The sequence below is a fragment of the Mastomys coucha genome, unplaced genomic scaffold, assembly GCF_008632895.1.
Source record: "Mastomys coucha isolate ucsf_1 unplaced genomic scaffold, UCSF_Mcou_1 pScaffold3, whole genome shotgun sequence".
NCBI lineage: Eukaryota > Metazoa > Chordata > Mammalia > Rodentia > Muridae > Mastomys > Mastomys coucha.
Window position 1 is genome coordinate 21,938,291 of NW_022196909.1, and position 24,417 is coordinate 21,962,707.

The 24,417-nt window shown below is 36.0% G+C and overlaps 1 protein-coding gene across 6 annotated transcripts in view; it reads left to right on the top strand.

The window, feature by feature from the left end:
- The window catches only part of Grik2 (glutamate ionotropic receptor kainate type subunit 2), a 626,777-nt gene that overhangs the window by 396,568 nt on the left and 205,792 nt on the right, over positions 1 to 24,417 (top strand). For all 6 annotated transcript variants that reach the window (XM_031346615.1, XM_031346617.1, XM_031346618.1 and 3 more), the window contains one exon: positions 12,355 to 12,561. In XM_031346615.1, coding sequence (XP_031202475.1) covers positions 12,355 to 12,561 — 207 coding nt within the window. The remainder of the gene's footprint in view (positions 1 to 12,354; positions 12,562 to 24,417) is intronic.

Here is a 24,417-nt window from a genome sequence, read left to right on the forward strand (position 1 = left end):
TTTCAGAACTATATCCTAAAACACAGGAACAAAAATCAAACAAAAAACTCAACAAGATAAAATTACCAAATTAAACTAAACAAAGCAAAAAGTCTACCTCCCCTCACACTGACAAACCCATGAAGTTTGTTTTGTGTTGAGCAACTACTTCAGGGTATGGGGCCTGCTATAGTTTGGCTTATTAACCAGTGACACACCCATAGGAGAGAACTGATTTTCATCTTCTCAGTGGGTATCAGTGGCAAGTAGTTTCGTGGTTAGTGTGGGATTTTGTGTCCATTTACTCTTTCAGTGCTGGAATCTATTACAGTCTTGATCCTATGCAGGACTTATCCATGCTGCCAGTGTCCATGTTGAGTAAAGATGTCAATCAGTCTTGTTGTATCTGGAAACTGCTATTTATTTGGAGTTATCTACCACTTGTGGCTCTTCTAATCCTTATTCTCCCTTTTCCACATAGATTTCTGAGGGCCAGGGTTTTATGAAGACATCCTATTTAGGAAGGAGTCCTCCAGGTTCCTAGTTTCTTCACATTGCCCAGTTGTAGGCCTCTCTGTGAATTTCCACATACTAAAAGAAGAAACTTCTCTGATATGGGATGAGAGACACACTCTTCTCCAGGCAGAGCAATATATTGTTAGAGTTCAATAAAACATCATCTCAATTATAAGAATAATATTTGAAAAATCAAACTCAGTTAAACAGAGAGAATAGTGGATTGAAAAATGCTTACAGGCACAGATGCTTGAAGGGGTTCAGAGTTTAAGATAAACTGATGAAGCTTTGAGCATGTGTGGTCAGTTGTTGATAAGGGTAAGCATTCTGATGATAACAAAGCAAAAGGCCTTCATAATTCTCACAATGGACCTCAACACTTGTGATGTAATTTTGAAGGATTTTATGTATGTGGATAACATTAACAACTTGTGATTTTTAAAAATCCTCATGAGACACCATTTGGCTCAAAGATCTAAGAGAATATTGCAAAAACAAGAGTTGAAGAAGTCTCACCTACAATTATATTTGAAGACACCAAGAATCAAATTGCCTTAAAAAGAAGAAGGAGGAGAAGAAGAAGAAGAAGAAGGAGGAGGAGGAGGAGGAGGAGGAGGAGGAGGAAGAAAAGGAGAAGGAGAAAGAGAAGGAGAAGAAGAAGAAGAAGAAGAAGAAGAAGAAGAAGAAGAAGAAGAAGAAGAAGGAAGAAGAAGAAGAAGAAGAAGAAGAAGAAGAAGAAGAAGAAGAAGAAGAAAGAAGAAGAAGAAGAAGAAGAAGAAAAATAGAAGTATATTGCAAATTTGCCACTTGAGCTTAAACATTTTTTCTCTTAAACATAGTAAAAAATGGAATTAAGTGGAAAGAGCAAAATTCAAGGAGTGCAAGATTAATTTAATTTTAATTACATATTATTTTGTTTTCTTCTGACATTTTCATCCATGTGAAGTTCTTCTTGAGGTCAGAAGAATAGTCCCACTAGAAATAAGGATAAAATAAAGGTGAGGTTGGCATTATTCTTCTTAGTGTCATTGCTCATGCCAACAGTTTCTTGTTGATTTTCCTTAAAAAAATATGTTGTTTGTCTTGATATACAAATATACTATGGTACTGTCAAATGAGATTTAAAGATTTTGAGACTGGAAATAATAAACAGGCTGTTTTTGTTTTTTTCATACTGTGATATTTTCATGAGTTTATTGTTAGGGTAGTCATGAGGTAGCAAAAAATAGTTATTGCTGATGTTACTCATGTTACTAAAAATTACCATCCTGTACATTGCTCTATTGCAAAGAAAAACAGAAAAGATAAATATATTTATAAGACAGGGTTGTTGAATGAGCCTTGCTTTTCAACCATTGCAGCCCCGGATGGTAAATTAAACCTCCTTAAGTCAGGGAATGATTAGCAGTGCCTGTAAAGCAGGTTCAGAGAAATCACAACACCTTGTCTAAGATACAGGACATCCTTTGGATCTTGTTTACAAATTCAGAGCTTTACTCCACAATCATAAAGGTAGGGAGGATGGCAATATGTAGGTATGTACTGGACCTATTGGTATGAATCCTATTGGTATGGATTCCCTGATCTATATATATAGTGGGAGGGAGAGAGGGAAGGAAGGAGACAGAAAAGGAGAGATGAGAGATAAAGCAAGAGAGAAAGAAAACTTTATACTTCTTACCTTAGTCCCAGATGCCCACAGCCATCATCAACCACCATGTGAGTCCTCTACCCTAATTCTTAGCCTGCAGGTCCCTCTGGGCAAACCCAGCAGCTACTAGTTCTGCCCTGCCCCCTCTGCACTCCATTTCCAGGTTCCCAACTCTACTTGCTGCCCTGGAGTCATGCCTTCAGCCAGGACAAACAGGAGTCTGAAACAATTAGAGTCTAACAGATCTGATTGGATCCCAGGAATACTGCTGCCACCAGGGACAACCAGCTCTGCCTGAAATCCCAGAGGCCTCCTGACATAAGTAATTATCATCCTCAGAGGCCTACTCCTATCACAGACTAACAGGCCTGCCAAGACTAGGGACAACCATATGACTAAAAGGCAGTGTAAGAACATAATCAAGAAAAGCCTGGGCAACATGGCCCCATGTTAACCTACCTATCCTACTACATCAAGCCCTACATATTCTAACACATCTGAATCATAACAAAATGACCTAAAATCTAATCTTATAAAAATGATAGAGGCCTTTAAAGAGGAAATGAATAAATACCTTAAAGAAATAGACAAAAATACAGTCTAACAGGTAGAGGCCCTTAAACAAATAACAGATAAACATAAAGAAATCCAGGAAAATCCAGTCAAATTTGTTAGGACAATAAATAAAACTGTCAAGACATGAACATGGAAATGGAATTAAAAATGTAAACACAATCTGAGGCAATCTGGAGATGGAAAACCTAGGAAAGGATCAAGAACTATAGATATAAGCATCACTGACAGACTGTAAGAGATGGGAGAGAAAATCTCAGGCATAGATGATACTATAGAGGAGATTGATCCATCAGTCAAAGAAAATGCTAAGGCTAAAAAGTTCTTAATCAAAACCTTCAGGAAGTTTGGGATACCATGGAAAGAGCATACCTAAGAATAATAGGAATAGAAGAAGAAGACTCCCAACTCAAAGGCCCAGAAAATATCTTCAACAAAGTTATAGAAGAAAATTTCACCAACCTAAAGAAAGAAATGCTTTTAAACATAGAAGACGCTCACAGAACATCAAATAGAGTGAACCAAAATGGAAAAATCCTCTGCCACATAATAATCAAAACACTAAAAGTACAGAACAAAGAAGACATAGTAAAAGTCATAAGGGATACAAGACTAATGACATAGAAAGGTAGATCTATTAGACTTGCACTAGATTTTTAATAGAGATGTTAAAAGATAAAGGTCTGGACAGAAGTCTTACAGTGTCTAAAATATCTCAGATGGCAACCCAGAGTCCTATACCCAGCATACATTTTAATCAGAATAAGTAGAGAAAGCAAGGCATTCCATGAAAATAAAAAAAAAATATTAAACAGTATCTTTCCACTAATCCAAGTTTTGTAAAGTATTTTAGAAGGGAAACTTGATCACAAGGATGGTAAGTATACCTAAGGAAATACAAGAAATAGATCATTCAAAACCAGCAAAACCAAAAGGAGAGAAACACACACACACTCACACACATGCACACTCACACACACACACACATGCAAACACACACACACACATACCACATACATACACACGCAGAGTACATCACCAATGGGAACTAACACTCATTGGTCATTAATATCTCTCAACATCAATGGTCTCCATTCCCAAATAGAAAGGCTCAGGCTTAACAGAATAGATGCTGAAACAGTATCCAAAGGTCTGCTGCATACAAAAGGCACACCTCAACAACAAAGATGCAAATTACCTCAGAGTAAAGGGCTGGAGAAAAATGTCTGCCAAGGAGATGGACCCAAGAAAAAAGCTGGAGCTATTTGAATAGCTAATAAAATAGACTTTAAATCAAAAGTTGATGGGGAAGAACACTTGATGCTCATGAAGGAAAAAAAAATTCACCCACATGACATTTAAATTCTGAACACCTATGCCCCCAAAGCAAAAGTCCCCCACATTCATAAAAGAAACATTAATAAACTTAAATCACACATTAACAGTGGGAGACTTCAACACCCCTCTCTCAACCGTTGACAAGTCTTTAAGACAGAAACTAAACAGTGAAATAATAAAATTAACAGAGGTTATGAATCAAATGGACCTAACAGATAACTACAGAGTACTTCACCCCAAAACAAAAGAACACATCTTTTTCTCAGCACCACATAGAACTTGCTCTACAGTTGAACATATACTATGTCAAATAGCAAGACTCAGGAGATACAAGAATAATAATTGTATCATCTCAGACAGCTCTAAATTCAAGCTAGACTTCAACAACAGAAACAATAAAAAAAAAGCCTAGAGACTCCTGGATACTGAGCAACTCCTTAATCAATGATCACTGTGTCAGGGAAGAAATAAAGAAAGAGTTAGGGTTTCAAGTTGAAAGGACAATGGGAAATGAGAGAGCTTAGATGGGAACTTATGTGAAATGAACTAGTAGGTCATTTCCTTTGGTTAAGTCCCTGCACTTTAAAAATGAGGGTTAAAGGAATATGTAAACTTAAACTTCTTTGTACCACAGATAAAAATTTGTAAAAAGCTTTTAATATAAAATAATCAATAAAAAGTAATTTAGTAGATACAAAGTAAAGTAAAAGCTGAGTGCAATATTCAATGCTATTTACTGGTTTCTTCACAGGCACTCTGATGTGTATATTAATATGTTTTCTCCTGTGATATATTTGTCATCTTCAGCACATGATAATGCAGTTTTCTCCATCTCCCTTCGCAAGGATTACTTGGAACATTTTCTCCATTTACCTCAGTGGGGAATCATTGCACATCTTTCTTTTCTAGTGCCATTTCTGGGGGATTTTTTTAAAAATCTAATTATGTTTTTCTGTGAAAATCACAACCAGATATGAAGCAGGTAGAGAAGAGCAGCTGTATCACAAAGCAGATTATTTCTTTGCATTTATATGTAAAATTCAACTGAATCCCGAGTGGATAGCACTATACATGTGCGCGTGCGTGTGCATGCACACACATACACACACACACACACACACACACACACATACATGCAACATTAAATGGACTCAACTGGTTGTATTTATATATGAATGTGTTTATATGTATATATATATTTGTAGCAAGAATAATTATGGGAGAATATGTAATGAAGTTTGGGAGTAGTGGAAAATAGGGAAGGAAGACTGAAGTTGAAAATGATATAGATATGGTACGCACATATGAATTCTAAGGTAATAAAGTAAATGGAAAAATACTTTTAATGATAACCAATGGCAGTGACTGAAAGTTGCTTCCTGGATCATATGGAAAAAGGCTCCAGTTTTCCTATTTGTAATAGTCCCTTTCCATATGGATGAAAAGGTTTTGTGTTTGTTAGTGTGGCTAGCTTCATATTACTTTGGTTTGGTTATATCTGTCAAGGCCATCTGACCCAGAGGTCATACTTCTAATCAATGACTGCAGCACTACGCTCAGTCTCAATTTTTCTTTGTGAGCATTTACTAGATTGCACAGTTATTGAAGTTTTGCTTCTGTCCTTGGTTGCTAGCTTGCTCATCACTTCATAATGGATGAATTGAGTAGGCATAACTGTATAAGGTTGCAAAATTCCAAATATCCAGTGCTTGGTCATTTTAATAATAAGGGTTATCTAGTGGAACAGATACAAATGGGTCTATACAAATATAGGGAGGGTATGTATTATGATGATTCACATTCTGCTTCACAGTTAATCCAACAATGGCTGTTTCTAATGAAAGACCCAAGAATCTAGTAGTTAGTCAGCACACAGTGCTTTATGTCTTAGTGTATCTGCAGTATATGTTAGAATCCCAAAGCAATAGTTTCTAATATCAATAAAGGCACAGACTTGCTAGCTAATGCAAGAGCAAACAGTAAATAGAGCAAAATTACAATATTTTATACTTACTTTTCTGCATAGGGCTTTCAAATTCATATATCCGCATGCATCTTGTCAAAAATTTAAAACTGCATGCTGTAGAAGGGCATGGTAATTTATTAATCGTCCTTGGGAACATTTTACAAGTCAATATTTCTGTAAGACAGGTTATTGTGGCCTATATAAGTCACAAATATGACAAATGAAAACACGTTTTCCTATTGGAGATTTTTATCATTGTCTTTTTTCTCACATTACACATGAAGAGTCCTAAAAGAACCTCCGATTTTGCATATGACTTCAATGGAAGAGGCCATGATCAAATGCTGCTTTCTTACCTTTATATCTTATAACTTCTGAGGTTTTTACACTCTTAAAATTTTAGTTTTTTCTCATATTGTTAATTAAGATGCTTTCTGTGTGAGAAAATTGATAGAGAATAAATGTTTTATATAAATCTCACAAATGTGAAGGATATAAGCAGTTTTGAAGAAAATATAAACTATTAATCTATATTTTAACACTTTATCATCAGATATTTTTTCCATATGCTCCATGAAGATGCAATACTTTTAGATGTTTTCTCATCAGCCTTACTGCAATGTTCTGTGTCATCAATGATTCATCCAGAATGCTTTGCTAGTCATGTATGAGTAGGTTTCCAGTTTATTGCCTCTAAACAAAGTTAAAAGGCTTTGGGCTTTGAGATAAATTCAGAACCATTCTAGGCTACATGACTATTACCTTTTACTTTCCCAAGAACATGATCTGTAAGTCAGCACATAACCTATGCTGGGGTTTATGAGAATCCTCCAAAATGTTCACATAGCATGACATGTCTCACAAGAAATATGGTTGATTAAAACACTCCATTTGGGGTGGTTAATAAAGTAATATAGGCAATAGGTAAATAATTCTGATATTATAAATAGGAATTTCAAATCACTGACTGACTTGAATCATTGAATGTAGTTTTTCTCCTTCATGGAGATTTGTATTTCTATTAGGTCATATTTTTCTGTTGTTGTTTTTTTTTTTCCCTAAGACATAGGGAAATGCTTAAAATGTTTAGAAATTCAATGCATCTTGAATAAAATAAGTTAATTAGTTTCATCTTACGAAGGATTATAGATGTTTCACATTAAAATTAATTTTCATTTTATTTCTTCTTGTTTTTGAATATTATGGGATAACAACTATGTCGATGAACCAACATTTAGAAAAGAACTGTACCCCAGATAAGAGCTGAGGAGCATATAATTTATAGTTTTTATAAAGTTATTAGAAGTTTTATTTCATTTAAATAAAACATTTTGTTCCCTTCATTCTTCAAATACATCACTTCTTCAGGAGTTCATTTTAGATTCATTCTGTGCCAACTACCAGTCTAATTCAGATAAACATACATGAAGTATTGTTGTGTTCCTTAAAATTGGACTCGACCATGGAAATGCTGAAAAATTCTTATTACTCATGCCAGAGGAATGAGGTGCCTTTACTTCCAGCAAATGCTGATGTGCAGATATGAGAGCATGTGAGAAATTGCTAAAGTTGCCCAGGAGAGTTTTATCATATTATTCATTGAACTTGGTGTGTGATACAGTAATTGCTTCTGGTACCATTTTTCTTTCCTTTACACAAGGTTGTTATTTATCCATATGCCATGTGAAACAGAGAAAGAGACCTTAAAAGAGAGTCATAACTTGATGTAAAACTATCTTTGACACAATATAGCTGGAGATAGGAATCCCAAGTGAAAAACTAAGACTTACTTATAAGAATTAAATATGAGGACAGTAACACTTGACATTGTGGAGAATCATAAATAATAACAAGGTATACCTAAATTTTATCTGTAGTGATGTGCAAGGTTTTTAAAAGTTTTAATCAGCCAGGGATCAATAAATGTATTTCCCTATGACATAAGATTTTTTTATTGGCTTATAAAATTAATAAGTAGAATGGCCAATTGAACAATCAGATGAGGTTAAATGGCATAAAGCTTCTGAAGTTATTTTACTATTTTAATTTCTTACACATATCTTTTATATACCTCACGTAAGTAAAATTCGTCATTATTTGTTAGAACATTTCTAATCATTCAAAATATTCATTTTCATTGAAAAACATTAATATTTTAGAACAAAAATATTAACAATAGAAATACCAATATATTGCTTCTTCAACCTGATGAATAATGTGCTATTTTCACAAATTCTTTAAATATATTCATTAAAAAATGTGTTTTGTTCAGAAAAGGGTATTAATTTGTCATCTAGAAAATTAATTTTCTTTATTATATATTCCTTACTGTCCTCTGTAATGATGCCCTTGGTTTCTTCTGTAATGATGTCTTGATTATACTGCTCAATAAATAATACCATTTTGCATGTAGTATAGCCAATGTCTAATCCCAGTTGATTAAAAATCATAAAGCAATACAACATGTATTCAGTTACATAATGAGTTATACATAATTATGCATTCATATGAAGTATGAAAATGATTGCTAAAGATAAATTGATAGGGAGGCTTATTCTTAAGTGTTCCAAGAGTATGAATAACTGCTGGCTGCTGGTCTTTGACAAAAATTAAAAAAAAAAAATCTCAACATTGTCCTTTTCAGTTTGTCTTCTGTAAAATAGAAATTATAATGCCACTGATATCATGTAGTCATTATGAGAAATACATAATTAAAAGACTTAGAGCAAGTCCAAGCATTGAGATAAGTGCTTAGGAAAATGTAAACTAGCATTATTCCTTAGTGCACAGAATTTAAGTCATTTAATCTGTGCCATTGGAATAAAGACAACCAAACATTATCAATTTACTTACAAATAGTAATATGATTAAAATCAGAGTATGAACTCTGTAGAGTCAGTTTACTCTACTTCCGTGATTCATTTGACTATCATTCTATCTACCCAGAATTTTTGGTCTATTCTCTCCTCTACAGGGCGTTGTGATTTTCTCCTCTAACTATTCAGCAGTCTTTATATGGCTTCAGGAACTATGGGTTTGTTACTACTACACTGTAACAGCATAGAAGCACTTATTTATTTCAGAAGTTTCTCATATTTGTGTTCTTCTAGTTCAAGAACCATGGCTTTTTTGTTGACTAGAGCTTTGATTGCCTCAGTCCACTGCAGTAGCCATTTTTCTATAAACTTCCCATGTGTCACACACTGCTACTTTTTTTTTTTTTTTTTTTTTTTTTTTTTTTTTTTTTTACAAAACACTATTTTTTTATTCTATATCCTACACATGGTCAAAATAATTGGTAGGCATTGAACTTTCCCAATTAAACACTTCCTTCAAACTTTCCTCATTACAAAGCAGTACAAAACTCAAGCAAGCATGGTTGTTTTCTTAAAGTTAATTAACATATAAATATAGAATCAAAATATGAACTCATTTTATATAGCATATTAATTATGAAGGACTATATATGGTGGGACTGATTGTTCTGGCAGCATGTGTATAGTAGAGGGTTGCAAAGTTGATCATCAATGGAAGGAGAGGTCCTTGGCCCTGTGAAGATTCTGTGCCCCAGTGTAGGGGAATGCCAGGGCCAATAAATGGGAGAGGATGGGGTGGCAGGCATGGGGACGGGGGCAGCAACAGAGGTTTGTTATGGTTGTTTTTGTCTGTTTTTTTTTTGTTGTTGTTGTTTGTTTCTTTGTTTTTTGGAGGGGAAACTGGGAAAGGAGAAATCATATGACAGGTAAATAAATAAAATATCTAATAAAAAACGGGGAAAAAAAAACCCAAATGTTGAGAATGAGGAAACAGTGTTACTTTTGTTGCAAAGTGGTTGTTCTGCTATATGAATTTTCAATATATAGTATGCATTATTATTGGTTTGTATAGACTAAATATTTATGCACCACTACCAAATATAACACATATTTAAATCTTTTTAAAATTAGTGGAAGGATTAACAGAAGAAATAATTAGATATATCTATGACAGAAATACAGAATGGAAAAGGTGATGTTAGCCTATGGCTGCCTTCCATTTGAAAGCATAGAGGAAACATGCATAGAATGGGTTTTTCAGAACAGTGTTCTCTAATATTTTGAACAGGAAAGCCAGGGGCAAAGAGGAAATATCCTTTGATGGAAGCATTTATGCCATACTTGTATAGATCTATTTGCCTGTAAGGAACACATTTTAAATATGTTCAAAGCTGTTTATAAACTTGATGATATTTCAGCAACCAACTTACCTTAGAGGAAACCCATGTGTCTTGCTCTTAGAATACATATAGAATTAATTTCGATCTGTCTCTCTTTTAACTAACTTCACATACATGTACAAATTATGGTTTCTTCCAAATAACCTATTAGCGTTAAAGCAAGATAGAAAAGATGAGAAAAGACATTTCACATAATTAAAAATGACACAGCGGGTTTATACTCCTTTGACTACTTTCATGTGTTCACAGTTGTTTTAGCTTTGAGACTTAAGATATGTATTTAGCCTCACCAGAAATTTAAGTGATATTTATAAAACTGTCCTGACAGAACAATGTTGAAGTTTTTGAAAACCTGTTCAACAGCATAGGTCATCAGGGAATTACAAATTGAAAACGTAGTGAGAGGTCACAATAAGCCATTAAAAATGTGCAAAGGTATGCAACTGACCATAGTATTGATTGAGAATATCAAAACACTCAAAATGTTCCCACTGGTTTGAAATATAGATTTTTGTGAAATATAGCATCCCTTGCCAAAGATACAATATTCATGTTCCTTGCTGTATAGCCAAATAAATTGAAAAGTTATGTGTTGACACAAAATTTGAGACACACACACACATATATCAGCTTTATAGATCTCAGAATTTTAATTAAATTAGCAAATAACTGATGTACATATGAACAATCCAATATTATTCAGACCTAATGGGAAATGAGCTATCATCCTATAAAGGACATAGAGGAATCCTAAGTCCACACTGCAAATGATGGGAAGCAAATCTAAGAAGATTACACCACACTGTATTTTTATATTTACATTAAGTTTCCTTAAAGGCCAAAAGTGGACATGTTAAAATCATTAATGGTTAATATAAGTTAGATGAGAAAAGGCAGCTCCAGCAATAACATGCCATGTGTTAATACCATCTGCTCTTCAAAATATACTAGGGTCTGAATTTTATATGCACTTAGCAAATTGGACACATTCAGTGTGGATTATCTATACACTTTCTGTGTACATAGGCATATATATATATATATATACACACACATATATATATACATAAACATACATATATATATATATATGTATGTTTATACTGATTGCTGATTTAGTGACTCACAGGGCTTGACTCTTCAAGTTTCTCATTCTCAGCCTGTGCAACACTTCTCCCTCTCTGCACCGAATGTCACATTAAACACAAGGTAGTCATTGTTCTTATCATGAACTCTTCTATGTCTTATTGACCTACAAGCCTACTTTTTCTCATGTTCTAAAACTTACTTTCAAAGTTTTGAATATCTTGCCTCCATTCCCTAATTTGGGATGTACCTCCTTAGTAAAGGCTTCAATAGATACAAGTCAATTTAATTGTCCTTTGTGTTTTCTTGCCTTGTACTTACCTTACAGTATTTCTCTATGCTGTTGACCTATCTTATGTCTCTTTCTCACTAATCTTCATCTGAAGTTATATGTTCTATCTATGTATTTACTATCTGCTATGACATAAATGTGTTGGCTTAATTTCTCTTTCATGTAGAATTGGAGATTACTTACAATAAGAATAGACCAGATATGTGTGGAACTATTGATCATCAGACTGTCTCTCTATGATTTAAGAAAGCAGCTACATTTTCTCCTACAGTTTATTATAGCACTTTACAACTTCATTGTTTTATGAATAAGGTTAATATGAGTTACAAGTATTCTCTTAAATAGATAGGAAACAAGAATTCATCATTCTTTCTTATTCTAGATCTGATTGAAATAATATACCAGATATTGAATAAGTGGTATAATTCAAATTTGGTTATTTAAAGCACGATACAATTATATATTAATCATATTTTACATTACAGATTATGGTATTAGATACTGTAGTTACACAGTGAGTTATATAGTTAAATATTCTCTTGTAGGACACACATTCTTTAAGAAATATCAATATCTCCATTCTTAATATTTAAACTGTGCTAAAAAGAATCAGAAGAAAGTTAAATTGACTGCTGTCCTAAATTAATGAAATATTTTCTGTCTTCCAAGAAAATCCATTGTTCTGATAATGTGTTCTGGTTGACTGGTGTATCACTGTTTCATGTTTAATGTTTCAGGAAGAACCTTATGTCCTGTTTAAGAAGTCTGATAAACCTCTCTATGGGAATGATCGATTTGAAGGCTACTGTATTGATCTTCTACGAGAGTTATCTACAATCCTTGGTTTTACATATGAAATTAGGCTTGTGGAGGATGGGAAATATGGAGCCCAGGATGATGTGAATGGACAATGGAATGGAATGGTTCGTGAACTAATCGATCATGTGAGTATCTTTTTAATATTCCCATCATTTCTGGTTGATTGTTTTATATTTTCAGTCATTTTATTAAAAGAATATTTTTCCCTTTTTAATTTTTTTCTTTTTTTCTTGAGACAGGGTTTCTCTGTGTAGTCCTGGCTATCCTGGAACTCACTCTGTAAACCAGGCTGACCTTGAACTCAGAAATCCACCTGCCTCTGCCTCAAATTGCTGCACCCCTTCCAGGTCTTCCCTCCACAAAACCCGCACCCCTCTTTCCCTCCCCTTTGCCTCTAAGAAGGTGCTCTTCCACCTACCCACCCAATCCCATCTCAACCTTCTAGAATACCCCTTCCATGGAGCATCAAGCCTCCCCAGGACCAAGTGCCTTCTGAAATTTCCACTGATGCCAGACAAGTTAGTCCTCTGCTACATATTTATCTGGAGCCATGGATCTCTCCACATATACTCTTTGGTTGGTTGTTTAGTCTCTGGAAACTCTGGGTGGTCCGTTTAGTTAATATTATTCTTACTATTGGCTTTCAATCCCCTTTTACTCCTTCCCTCTTTCCACTAACTCTTCCATTGAGATCCCCAGGCTCAGTCCAATGGTTGTCTGTGAGTATATGCATTGATATTAGTCAGGTGCTGTAGAAACCCTCAGGGAACAGCTATAGCAAGCTTCTGTGAGCATATATTAGCATCAACAATAGTGCCTAGGTTTGGTGTCTGTGTAAGGAATTGATCCCAAGGTAGGGCAGTATCTGTAGGGCCTTTCTTTCAGTCTCTGCTCCATTTTTTGGTCCCTGTATTTCCTTTAGACATGAACAATTCTGGGTTAAAATTTATGAGATGGTTGGGTGGCCCCACCCCTCAACTGGGGCCATATCTATCTACTCAAGGTGGTCTCTTCAGGTTCTATCTCCCCACTGTTGGGTATTTCAGCTAATGTTATCTGCAATGGGTCCTGGGAGCCTTTCTCATCCATAGGGTCTGGAACTCTCTAGTGGTTCTCCAACCTCACCATCTCTACCCCTAAATGCTACATATTTACATTTATCCTCCTCTCCCCCTGAAATTTTCTCCTGTCTCTTTTTATACCAGATCTTTTCCCCTTTTTTTCTCTCCCCCTCCCTTTGCCTCCCAAAGGCGTTACTCCATTCCCCCTTCTAAGTTAGATTGAAGTATCCACACTTTGGCAGTCCTTCTTGTTAAACTTCATATGGCATGTGAGTATTCTGAGCTTTAAGGCTAATCTCCACTTCTCAGTGTGTACATATCATGTATGTCCATTTGCATATGGGTTACCTTTCTCAGGATGATATTTTCTAGTTCCATCCATTTGCCTGCAAAATACGTGAAGTCCTCATTTTTACTAGATGAATAGTATTCTACTGTGTAAATGAGCCACATTTTCTCTATCTATTCTTTGGCTGTGGGACATTTGAGTTATTTCCAGCTTCTGGCTACTATAAATAAAGCAGTTATGATCATAGTAGAGAAGATGATCTTGTGATATGGTAGAACAACTTTGAGGTATATGCCCAGGAGTGGTATAGCTGGGTCCTCAGGTAGTACTATGTCCAATTTCCTGAGGAACCTCCAGATTGATTTTGAAAGTGTTTATACCAGCTTGCAATCCCACCAGCAATGAGAAGTATTCCTCTTCCTTCACATCCTAGTCAGCATCTGTTGTCACTTGAGCTTTTGATCTCAGCCATTCTGATTGTTGTAAGGTGAAATCTCGAGTCTTTTTGATTTTCATTTCTCCAATGACTATGGATGTTGGACATTTCTTTAGGTGCTTCTTGGCCATTTGAGATTCCTCAGTTGAGAATCCTTTGTTTAGCTTTGTGCTCCATTTTTTTAATTGGATATTTTCTTTATTTACATTTCAAATGTCATCCACTTTCCCGGTTTCCCTCCCTCCCAGAGATACCCTATCACATCTCCCTCCCCCCTCCTGCTTCTATGAAGATGTTCTTTAACCCACCCACCTCATTTTTTAATTTGGTTGTTTGGGTTTCTGGGGTCTTCCTTCTTGAGTTTTTTGTATATTTTGGATATTAGCCACCTATAAGATACCGGGTTCAGAAAGATCTTTTCCCAATCTGAAGGTTGCCAATTTGTCATATTGACAGTGAGCTTTGCCTTACAGAAGCTTTTCAATTTCCTGAGTTCCCACTTGTCAATCATTGTCAAATGGCTTAGAGAATGAGCCATTAGTGTTCTGTTCAGAAAAATTTCCCCATACTCATGTGTTTGAGGCTATTTCCCACTTTTTCTTCTATTAGATTCAGTATACTTGGTTTTATGTGGAGGTCCTTGATCCACTTGGAGTTAAGCTTTATACAAGGAGATTAAAAAGTGGGTCAATTTGCGATCTTCTACATGCAGACTACTAGTTAGATCAGCACCATTTATTAAAGAAGTTTTCTTTTTTCACTGTATGGTTTTGGCTTCTATGTCAAAGATCAAGTGACCATACGTGTTTTGGGGTTTATTTCTGGTTCTTCAATTCTATTCCATTGATCTATTGGTCTATCTCTGTACCAATAATGTTTTTTCTAATCACTATTGCTCTGTAGTACATCTTGAAATCAGAATTTGTTTTTGTCACAAACAAATCAAATCCTCAGAGATTCTATATTTCTCTTCAAAAATGATCTGCACTAAATTATTTTATTTTAAGTGGTTTGATATTTTCACATGGCTGGTCTTAATTTTTCCATTACGATGTGATTTCCCAACCATGAATTCTTGATTTCCTCGGTGCTTACTTCTTTATCAACAAAGAAAAAACAATGCAAATTCTCAATTTCTTATGTTCATAGAAGATGCTTTGAGATCATTGCATCTATAAAAAAAGAATTAATGCATAAAAGCAAAATAAGCATATACAATCATAATAGAATTTTTATTATCTGGCTAAAATTTTGAATATTTACTATTAACTCGATTTCATTGACAAAATCGGCATTCTTTATGGGCCAGAAAAGAACTGTTTTAGAATTTCTTAGTTGACAGTTTTCCTTGAATTATTTTTTATAATAAACTTTTATATAGAACTGTATAGAACAGTATTTTATTTCAGGTATTTGTGACATTTGTTTTGTTTGAGAATTTCCTTGGTAATAGGCACAATATACCTAATGATACATAAGCAAGAATTATAGAAGATAATGAAAATAATTCACTTTCAAAAGTTATTTTATTGCTAAGCCTGGTAATTCAGGTAGCTGGGATCAATAACCTCAGCTTTGGAGGATGGGACAAGAGAATACAAGTTTAAGACAAACTTAGGCAGTTTAGTGAGAGCCGGTTTTAAAATAAAAGGAAGTTTGGGAAGAAATAGAGTGGAAAATCCCTTGCCTAGCATTCGAAACATGTTATGCTTAATTACCAGTATTGAAAAAAATAAACTATGAAAACATCTTTATGGATTGTTATCTCAACAAAAGCTCTTACCAATACCAGTAGTATCTGTAGATATTTTGCTCATTATTTTTTTTTATCAAATTTTACTTCATCTTTTTGTTATTTAAAAGTCTCATTTAAAATTCTTGTATAATGAATTTAGCCATGTTCACCCCCTACTCTCAACTTTCGCTCTTTCCATTATCTGCTAAAATTCATTTTTTAAAAAAAATCATTTATTTATTTATTTATTTATTTATTTATTTATTTATTTATTTTACATTCCAGATTTTATTTATACCCCTGGCCCACACTCCTACTGTTCCATGTCTTATACCTCCTCCCCACCCCCTTATGTTCACGAGATTGTCCTCACTACCCACCCAACCAGACCTCTAAATTCCCTGGAGTCTCCAGTCTCTTGAGGGTTAAATGCATCTTCTTTGACTGAAACCAGACCCAGCAGTCCTCTGTTGTACATGTGTTGGGGGCCTCATATTAGCTGGTGCATGTCTGCTTGGTTGGTGATCCAGTGTTTGAGTGATCTCAGGGGTCCAAATTAATTGAGACTGATGGTCCTCCTACAGAGTCACCCTCCTCCTCGGATTCTTTTAACATTTTCCTAATTCAGCTACAGGGGACAGCTGCTTCTGTCCATTGGTTGGGTGCAAATATCTGCATCTGACTCTTTCAGCTGCTTGTTGGGTCTTTTGAAAGGCAGTCATGATAGGTCCCTTTCTGTGAGCCTTCCATACCCTCAGTAATAGTGTCAGGCCTTGGGACCTCCCCTTGAGATGGATCCCTCTTTGGGCCTGTTGCTGGACCTTCTTTTCCTCAGGCTCCTCTCCATTTCCATCCCTGAAGTTCTTTCTGACAGGAACAATTATTGGTCAGAGTTTTGACTGTGGGATAGCAATCTCCTTCCTCATTTGATACCCTGTCTTCCTACTGAAGGCGGGATCTATTAAGTCCCCTCTCCCTATGAACAGCCATTCCATCTAAGGTCCCTGCCTTTGAGTCCTGAGAGTCTCTCACCTCCCTGGTCTCTGGTATATTCTGGAGGGTCCCCCCAACCTCCTACCTACCGAGGTTGCCTGTTTCCATTCTTTCTGCTAGCCCTCAGTGTTTCAGTTATTTTTCCCTCACCCAATGCCAGATCAGGTTCCCCTCTTACCCCAACCTGGCCCCCAGTCCACTTTTCCTCCCAGGTCCCTCCCTCCCCACTTGTGATTACTTTCTTCTCCCTCCCAAGTGGGACTGAGGCATCCTCACTTGGGCCCTTCAGCTTGTTGACCTTTTTGAGTTCTGTGGATGTATCTTGGGTATTCTGTACTTTTCAGGGACAAAGGGGGGCTAATATCCACTTATTAGTAAGTACATAGTATGCATGTCCTTTGGGGTCTGAGTTACCTCTCTTAGGATTATTTTGTCTACTTCCATCCATTTGCCTGTATGGATTTACTCAGGATATCCTCATTCTTATTAGCTGAGTAGTACTCCATTGTGTAAATGAACCACATTTTCTGTATCCATTCTTCTGTCATGGGACATCTGGGTTGTTTCTAGCTTCTGGGTAAACAGGTCCACTCTGAACATAGTGGAACATGTGCCCCTGTAGCATCTACCTGAAGACCCAGCTAAAATTCTTTGAAACACACTGTCCGCTCTTTTCATGTTTTCATTCTTTCTTTTATTAATGTAAGTACATTGAGCCTAATTAGAACTTTTTTTCCTTAACCATAGATGGGAGGTTATTTATTGGAGAATGGATTAGTTGTTTGTGGCTATATAATTGAAGTAGATGAATTTTCTTCCTCTGGGATTCGATACTCACTTATACACATTCCAGGAGAGGTGGAATGTCATATTCTAGTCATGTCTTGTCATTTACTATCAACATTTGTCTTGTTATCACTTTGTAGTTAAATTACTGTCATATATGAGTTTTCTTCCAGAGAGGGGGTAGGAAGAATATATTTGGCATTGAATAGGAAATAAAGGATATTACCAATAAATTGTTAAATTTTTTGCAAAAATGTTCATATTTATCTTATTTGTTTAGAATTAACTAAGATCTCAAATTTGGCAGTTTATCAGCTGTTTATCAGAAGTTCTACTTAAATGGTACATTTATATTTTAATTTTGCATACTCTTTTATAAGCTAATAAAATATTAGCTTGTTCCTTTGCTTTGACGACAAAGGTAAAATATTGAAAGTTCCATTACTAGTAATTTAATATTTATTATTACTATCTGTTACTAACAGTAATTAGGGTGGCTAAGTAATGAATTACTTAAGACTGTTTAACCAAAAGTAACTATTTACAGATTTTTACTTTTGTAAAGTCAGAGATAAAAGATGTGCCTGGTGACCTTCTGTCCACAGTATCATGATGTGTGTCTGCTTGTTTCTTTCCTGAATATTCCACCAGGAGGTCTATATTATCCAAGAAGTATATTAACTTTACCATGAAAGATTTATGAAAGGCTTACATGGTGTATTTACTGTGCTGGCCAAGTTTATAAACTAAATTTTGCAACTACTATTCAGTGCAGCAAAATGTTCTATTAAGAGTAGCTGGGGTATGTATGAAATATTTAACTGAAGCAAGAGCCTATAATGCAGGGTCAGTTACAGTAAAGGCAGATACATTTTACAGGTAGAAAGTTGGTTTTCAAATAGAAACCAAGGTGCTTATTCATGAGAATGTGTGCAGCAATTGCCCCAGTCATTTCAATAAGCTCTCTCAAGAAATTTGTGATAATTCATTTGATTAGAACATGGCAATATTAGCTCACTGGCTCTTTAAGGTATAAGTCATCTCTCTATATATTATCAGTGCTTATACTTGGGCTTTGTAGAATTAAGTCACTAAAATTATTATTAGTTTTCTACAATTTCTTTATAGATTATTTGTGTATATTTTTCTTCAAGGAAATTAAAGAGCCAAAAATGGTAAATAGGAAATAATATGTTAGAACCATTGAAAATGGCATACCAGATAATGGATTAGAGACCGCAGCCATGTACTAGGGGTGTGATTATTAACTAGAATTCACAAGAGCCTTAGACATGACACACACACACATACACACACAGATAAGAATAAGTGAGCATTATTATTTACATATTTCTCAAAAAGCATTTTTTACATTGAAGCCACTGTTATACATTCAAAGTTTTAATTTTGGTATTCTTGCTGTCATGACCTAATTTGTCGTCTTCCTTTTTGTAGCTAGACAACAGTCTATACTTACATAATTTCAGCAGTGTCTTCCTCATGTTTCTGTGTTCTTTCTAGCCTTGCTTCCCAACATTTAATGCTCATACTAAACTGAGGTGATTATAGTCAGCATAAAGTCAGAATATGCACTTTTCTTCCTAATTTAGTAACTCATTTTAGTAACGGGCCAGCACTATGAAACTCACATTGCTTGTTTCTCTTGCCTCAGGTTATACAGTGTGAACTCGATAAGCATTTGCATACTGAACTTTCACCACTAAGTGTCTTCAACCCTGCGCTTTACAGTTATCTTACTCCATCTAGTACGTATTTATCATGATTAGCTCCCAAATATCTCAAAAGCAGCAAGTACCAAGCATAATCCATCATGTGTCTTCCCTGAACCTATTCTTTCTGAAGACTTCTGCCTGTGCATCTTATAACAATTTAATATACTTCCAACCAAAAATTCAGTAGTCATTTTAAAATTATATCTCCATCCTTCATAGCTTATTCAACATGTTTCTTAAATAACTCAGGAAGCTGCTCAACCCTGTCAATGTTAATATTTCAGCATAATGATATTTTCATTCTAATCTATCATCTGTATTATGTTCTGTGGAGACTTGTTACAGAAAGAGAAATTTTATTAGCACTGCTTAAAGTTTTTCAGGAATTTACAATGCTCTGAAGATCTATGGCCACAATAATATATTTACAAGCCTGAAAAAAATCAAACTATAGTTCTCTTCTAAAACACACTTTCTTGTTTAGTTTTTCTCAATCTACTCCCAAGCTTTCTCATAGCCTTCTGTTTTAGCAGGCTCTTCTACAGGCCCTGAGTAAATAAGGCTTATCAACCATAGATCTACAGAGGAAGGAAAATGAGGACACAGCTTTTATTTCTCTCCTTTCTATTCAAGATTCTGCTGCGTTATGATAGTGCTTGAATGCCTTCATTCCTAATATTGATACCTGCTACAAGCTAGACAGACTCTCTCTGGTTCTATTATCTGGACTGTTCCTTACTGTTCTTCGTTAGATGCCTTCTAGCTCCAACCATATCTTCAGGGTTTTTTTTTCTCAGTTTTTCTTAATCTGTGAGTGACAATCTTTCTGTTTGGGTACCACTTACACCCTTGCTAGAAATGCATTTCAGTCTTTGCTCTTGAAGTTTCTGAATTTGGAACTTTGGACCAGGGCCAAAGAGCTCTAGTGACTAGTTCAGTGAGTGATAGAGGTGTTCCCTGATATGCTGAAATCACTGTTTCTCCCCCATGCTCCTATTATTCACTATGCTTCTAGTCCCAGGGAAGATGAATCCTTCACTGTCACTTTTACTTGAGTGTATTCTCTAGGCTTCTTCAGATCTAAATTGACCTGCCTTTGTATTTTCATCTCTTCTGATTTTTCCAGCTATACCTATGTAGATTGATGTTCCTTTAATATCTTAATGTATGCTAGTTCTCCTTGGACATCAGTCTCCATTCCTTATTCAGTTCATGTCCCCTGAATTACATTCCTTAGCTTTGGAAAAACTCTACAGCAGCAATGTCACTCTCCAAAAAAGCACCTATGTGACATTTCCTACTTCTTTTTTATATATAACACCCAGGCACACATTGTTTTAGTGCTTCTCAGTTAAAACATCCCTAGAAATAAGTTTGTAAAGTGTACCAGGAAGCTGGTTGTGGAAGGCAAATACATATAATCCTGGATAATTAAAGCTCAGAGACAAGAGAGTTTCAAGTTTGAGGACAGCCTAAACAACACAATGAGACCAGGTCTGTCTCAAAAGGAACAACAAGAATAAAAGTGAGTCCTTAAGTGCAAGTCTCTATTTGGCTTTACTGAATTATCTATAGATATGATTCTTAAGTGCTGACTAGGTAAATGAAGGTAAAATAATCATGGTTGTGCTAGGGTATTAGTTACCAACTGCAAATCTACTTGTGTCTTTCTCTTGGATCATTTGGCAAAGTTTCAGAGAGTCTGTCCATTCTTTACTTCAACGTGCTCTTAAACCTCTAACTAGATGTCTTTTACAGTATAAAAACATCTGAGGAAATGTTATTGCTGAAGAAAATACTGTGCTCTAGGTTAACCTGATTCTTTTAGACCCTGTTTAGAAAGAGAGAAGTACCTTTTGCCACATTTTCAGCAAAATCAAAGCATGCATATTGGTGGGATGGATAAGTGGCTTCATCTTCAAACATGTGCCCATTTTAGAATTAATCTGCAGGCTGGATTTGGAGAGAACAATTTAAGTAACCATCCCATGCTTTTATCTGTGGGATACAGTCTGGTCATTTACAGCAGACTTGGAGTAATTTATGTGAACCTTAGTGTACAAACAGTTAATACTTCACACAAGGTTCTTTTCTAGACTCCTAAAGTGTACTGCTACATCTGGCAGGCAATGTTTAATTAAAATGGATATTAACGAAAGACTAAAAGGAAAACGAAAGGTTTAACAATTCTCAAAAGTATAAGTAGGGAAAACTGTAATTAAAAGGAAGAAAACCACCTAAAATTCCACTTATTTACCCTTCCATGTAGAAATATAATTAAATCTAAAACCTTCCAATTTAGAAAACCTCTCCACAAAGTTAAATGATAAAAATTTCATTACTGAATCAGCATTAAAGGAAACATGATTATCCCTAGCAATCTACTAAGAGATTTTAACAACATGGTGTTCCCAATCTTTTATGGATCTAAACAGTGTTGTGTTAATTTGAATAATGTATGTCTCCCAGAGGAACATATATTTAAATACAGGGTCCCCTTGTTGGGGCAGCTGTTGTGGAAGTTTGCGACATGGAGCCTTGCTGGTGGAAATATATGTTGAACGTGCAGAGTTTCACAGCTTTTCCAGCTGTGCTCTGCTTCATACTTGGTGAAGATGGGATCTCACAGGTTCCTCGGTTAGCTTCCCTCTTCCTTACCTCCATATCATGATGGATTCTCCCTCTGGAACCTGAAGTCGAATTAATCTCTTCCATAAGTTACTTTTGGTCAATGTGTTTATTACAGCAACAGGAAAGTCAAAATTAAAAATGTGTTGCAGACATGGTCTCAAATTAAGCTTTCTATTTATTATTGTCTAATGGAGTAGTTTTGGCTAATGAAGATTTGCTCAAAGTTCATTTGTTTACCCTCTGTGTTAGGTATCTGATTTTTATCCAAAGGCAAAATAACTTAAAATTTTCACAGCAGGATGTTTTGCAACTTGGAGTCTAGTTATTTAGAAGTTAAATTCTTAGCTTCAAAAGACACTTGCATATTAAGGTTTAATTTTTATTGAAGTTATCTTTATAATATTTACAGGATATATTTCCACGTCTTTGAGAAAGATGGTTCCTCATCTTTTCTTTAAATTAATTTTATTTAGTTGAAACTGCCCTTGGGGTTCTACTCTGACAGGAGGGAATAAAGGACCTGAAAAAGGGGGTTTGAAATGCAAAGAGAAAACATGAAGCCAAGTTGCGTCCCAATCAAGGCTCCACTTTACTGAGAATAAACCAGGGTTTTTATAGTCACAGGAGAAACTGAAAACAAGTCTCTAGATTACACTACAAAGAAAGTTCAGGTGCCAAAGTTGCCAGGTTAAGATCTTCAGTTGGCTAGCTGGATGGCGTACTCAGGTGGTAGGCGTGGTCAGGCGGCTTCTTCAAAGACAAACAGTCAACAGAGAGCATCTGTCTTAGCTCCCAGGTGTTAGCCCCCAAACAGAGGCTGCCAGGAGTCCCATGGATGACTGAAGTGAAGAGCTGATGTAACATTTAGTTACATTCCAACCACTGCCCCACCTCCCAGTCCACACAAACAATTCCCTTCCCCAATCCCCTTCCACCTTGCTTCAGAGAGGAAGCTTCCCTGACCCCAGATCTTCCCCCTTCCCTGGGGCTTCAAGTCTTTCTAAAATTAGCATCTGCTCCCACTGATACCAGACCAAGGAGTCTTTTGCTATATATGTGCCAGGAGGCCTCAGACCAGCCCTTATATGCTACCAGGTTGGAAGCTTTGTCTAGGTTAGCTGAGACTGCTGTTCTTATACAGTCATCCTCCCTTACAGTCCCTTCAGTCCTTCCCTAATTCCTCCCTGGGATCTCTGACTTCAGTCTAAAAGTTGGGTGAAATTATTTGCATCTATCTCAGTCAATGGCTGGTAGGGCCTCACATAGGACAGCCATGCTAGGCTCCTGTCTGTAAATACATCGTAGCATCAGGAATAATGCCAGACCTTGGTACGCTTCCTTGAGATGGGGCCCAAGTTGGGCTTGTCACTGGACAGCCTTCCCTTCAGTCTCTTCTCCATTTTAGACACTGCAGTTCTATTAGGCAGGAACAATTCTTGGTCAGAATTTTTGACTGTGCTGGTAACACCATCCCTCCAATGGGGACCCTGCCTGTCTACTGGAGGTGGACCCTTCAAGTTCCTTCTCCCCACTATTAGGCATTTTTGTTAGGTCACCCCCATTGAGTTCTAACATTCTCTCACCTTACAGAACTCTGAGATTCTCCAGAGGGTTCCCAGCCTTTCACACTTAGAGGCTGTATATTTCCATTCATTCTCCTGGCTCTCTGGGCTTCTCTTGTACCCTCCAACCCCCAAACCTGATCCTTTTCCCCGTCCCTCTCCCCTTTTCTACTGAGATCCCTCCTTCCACCTGTCTTCCATGATTATTTGGTTTCCCATTCTAACTGCAACTGAAGTATCCTCACTTGGGCCTATCTGCTAATTAAACTTCTTACAATCTGTGTGTTGTATCTTAGGTATTCTGTACTTTTTGGCTAATATCCACTTATCACTGAGTTCATACCATGGATGTCTTTTTGGGTCTGGGTTACTTCACTCAGGATGATGTCTTTCAGTTCCATGCATTTTACCTGAAAAACTGATGAAGTCATTTTTACTAGCTGAATAGTATTCTAGTGTGTTATTGAACCATATTTGCTTTTCTTTCTGTTTATTAGATATTTTCTTTATTTACACTTAAAATGTTACTCTCTTTCCTGGTTTCCCTTCATAAAATCCCCTATCATACCCCTTCTCCCCCTGCTCACCAACCTTCCCATTCCCTATTCCCTGTTCTGGCATTCCCATACACTGGGGCATGGAGCCTTCTCAGGACAAAGGGCCTCTCCTCCCATTAACATCCAACAAGGCCATCATCTGCTACATATGTGCCTGGAGCCATGGGTCACTCCATGTTGGTTGATATTGTTGTTCTT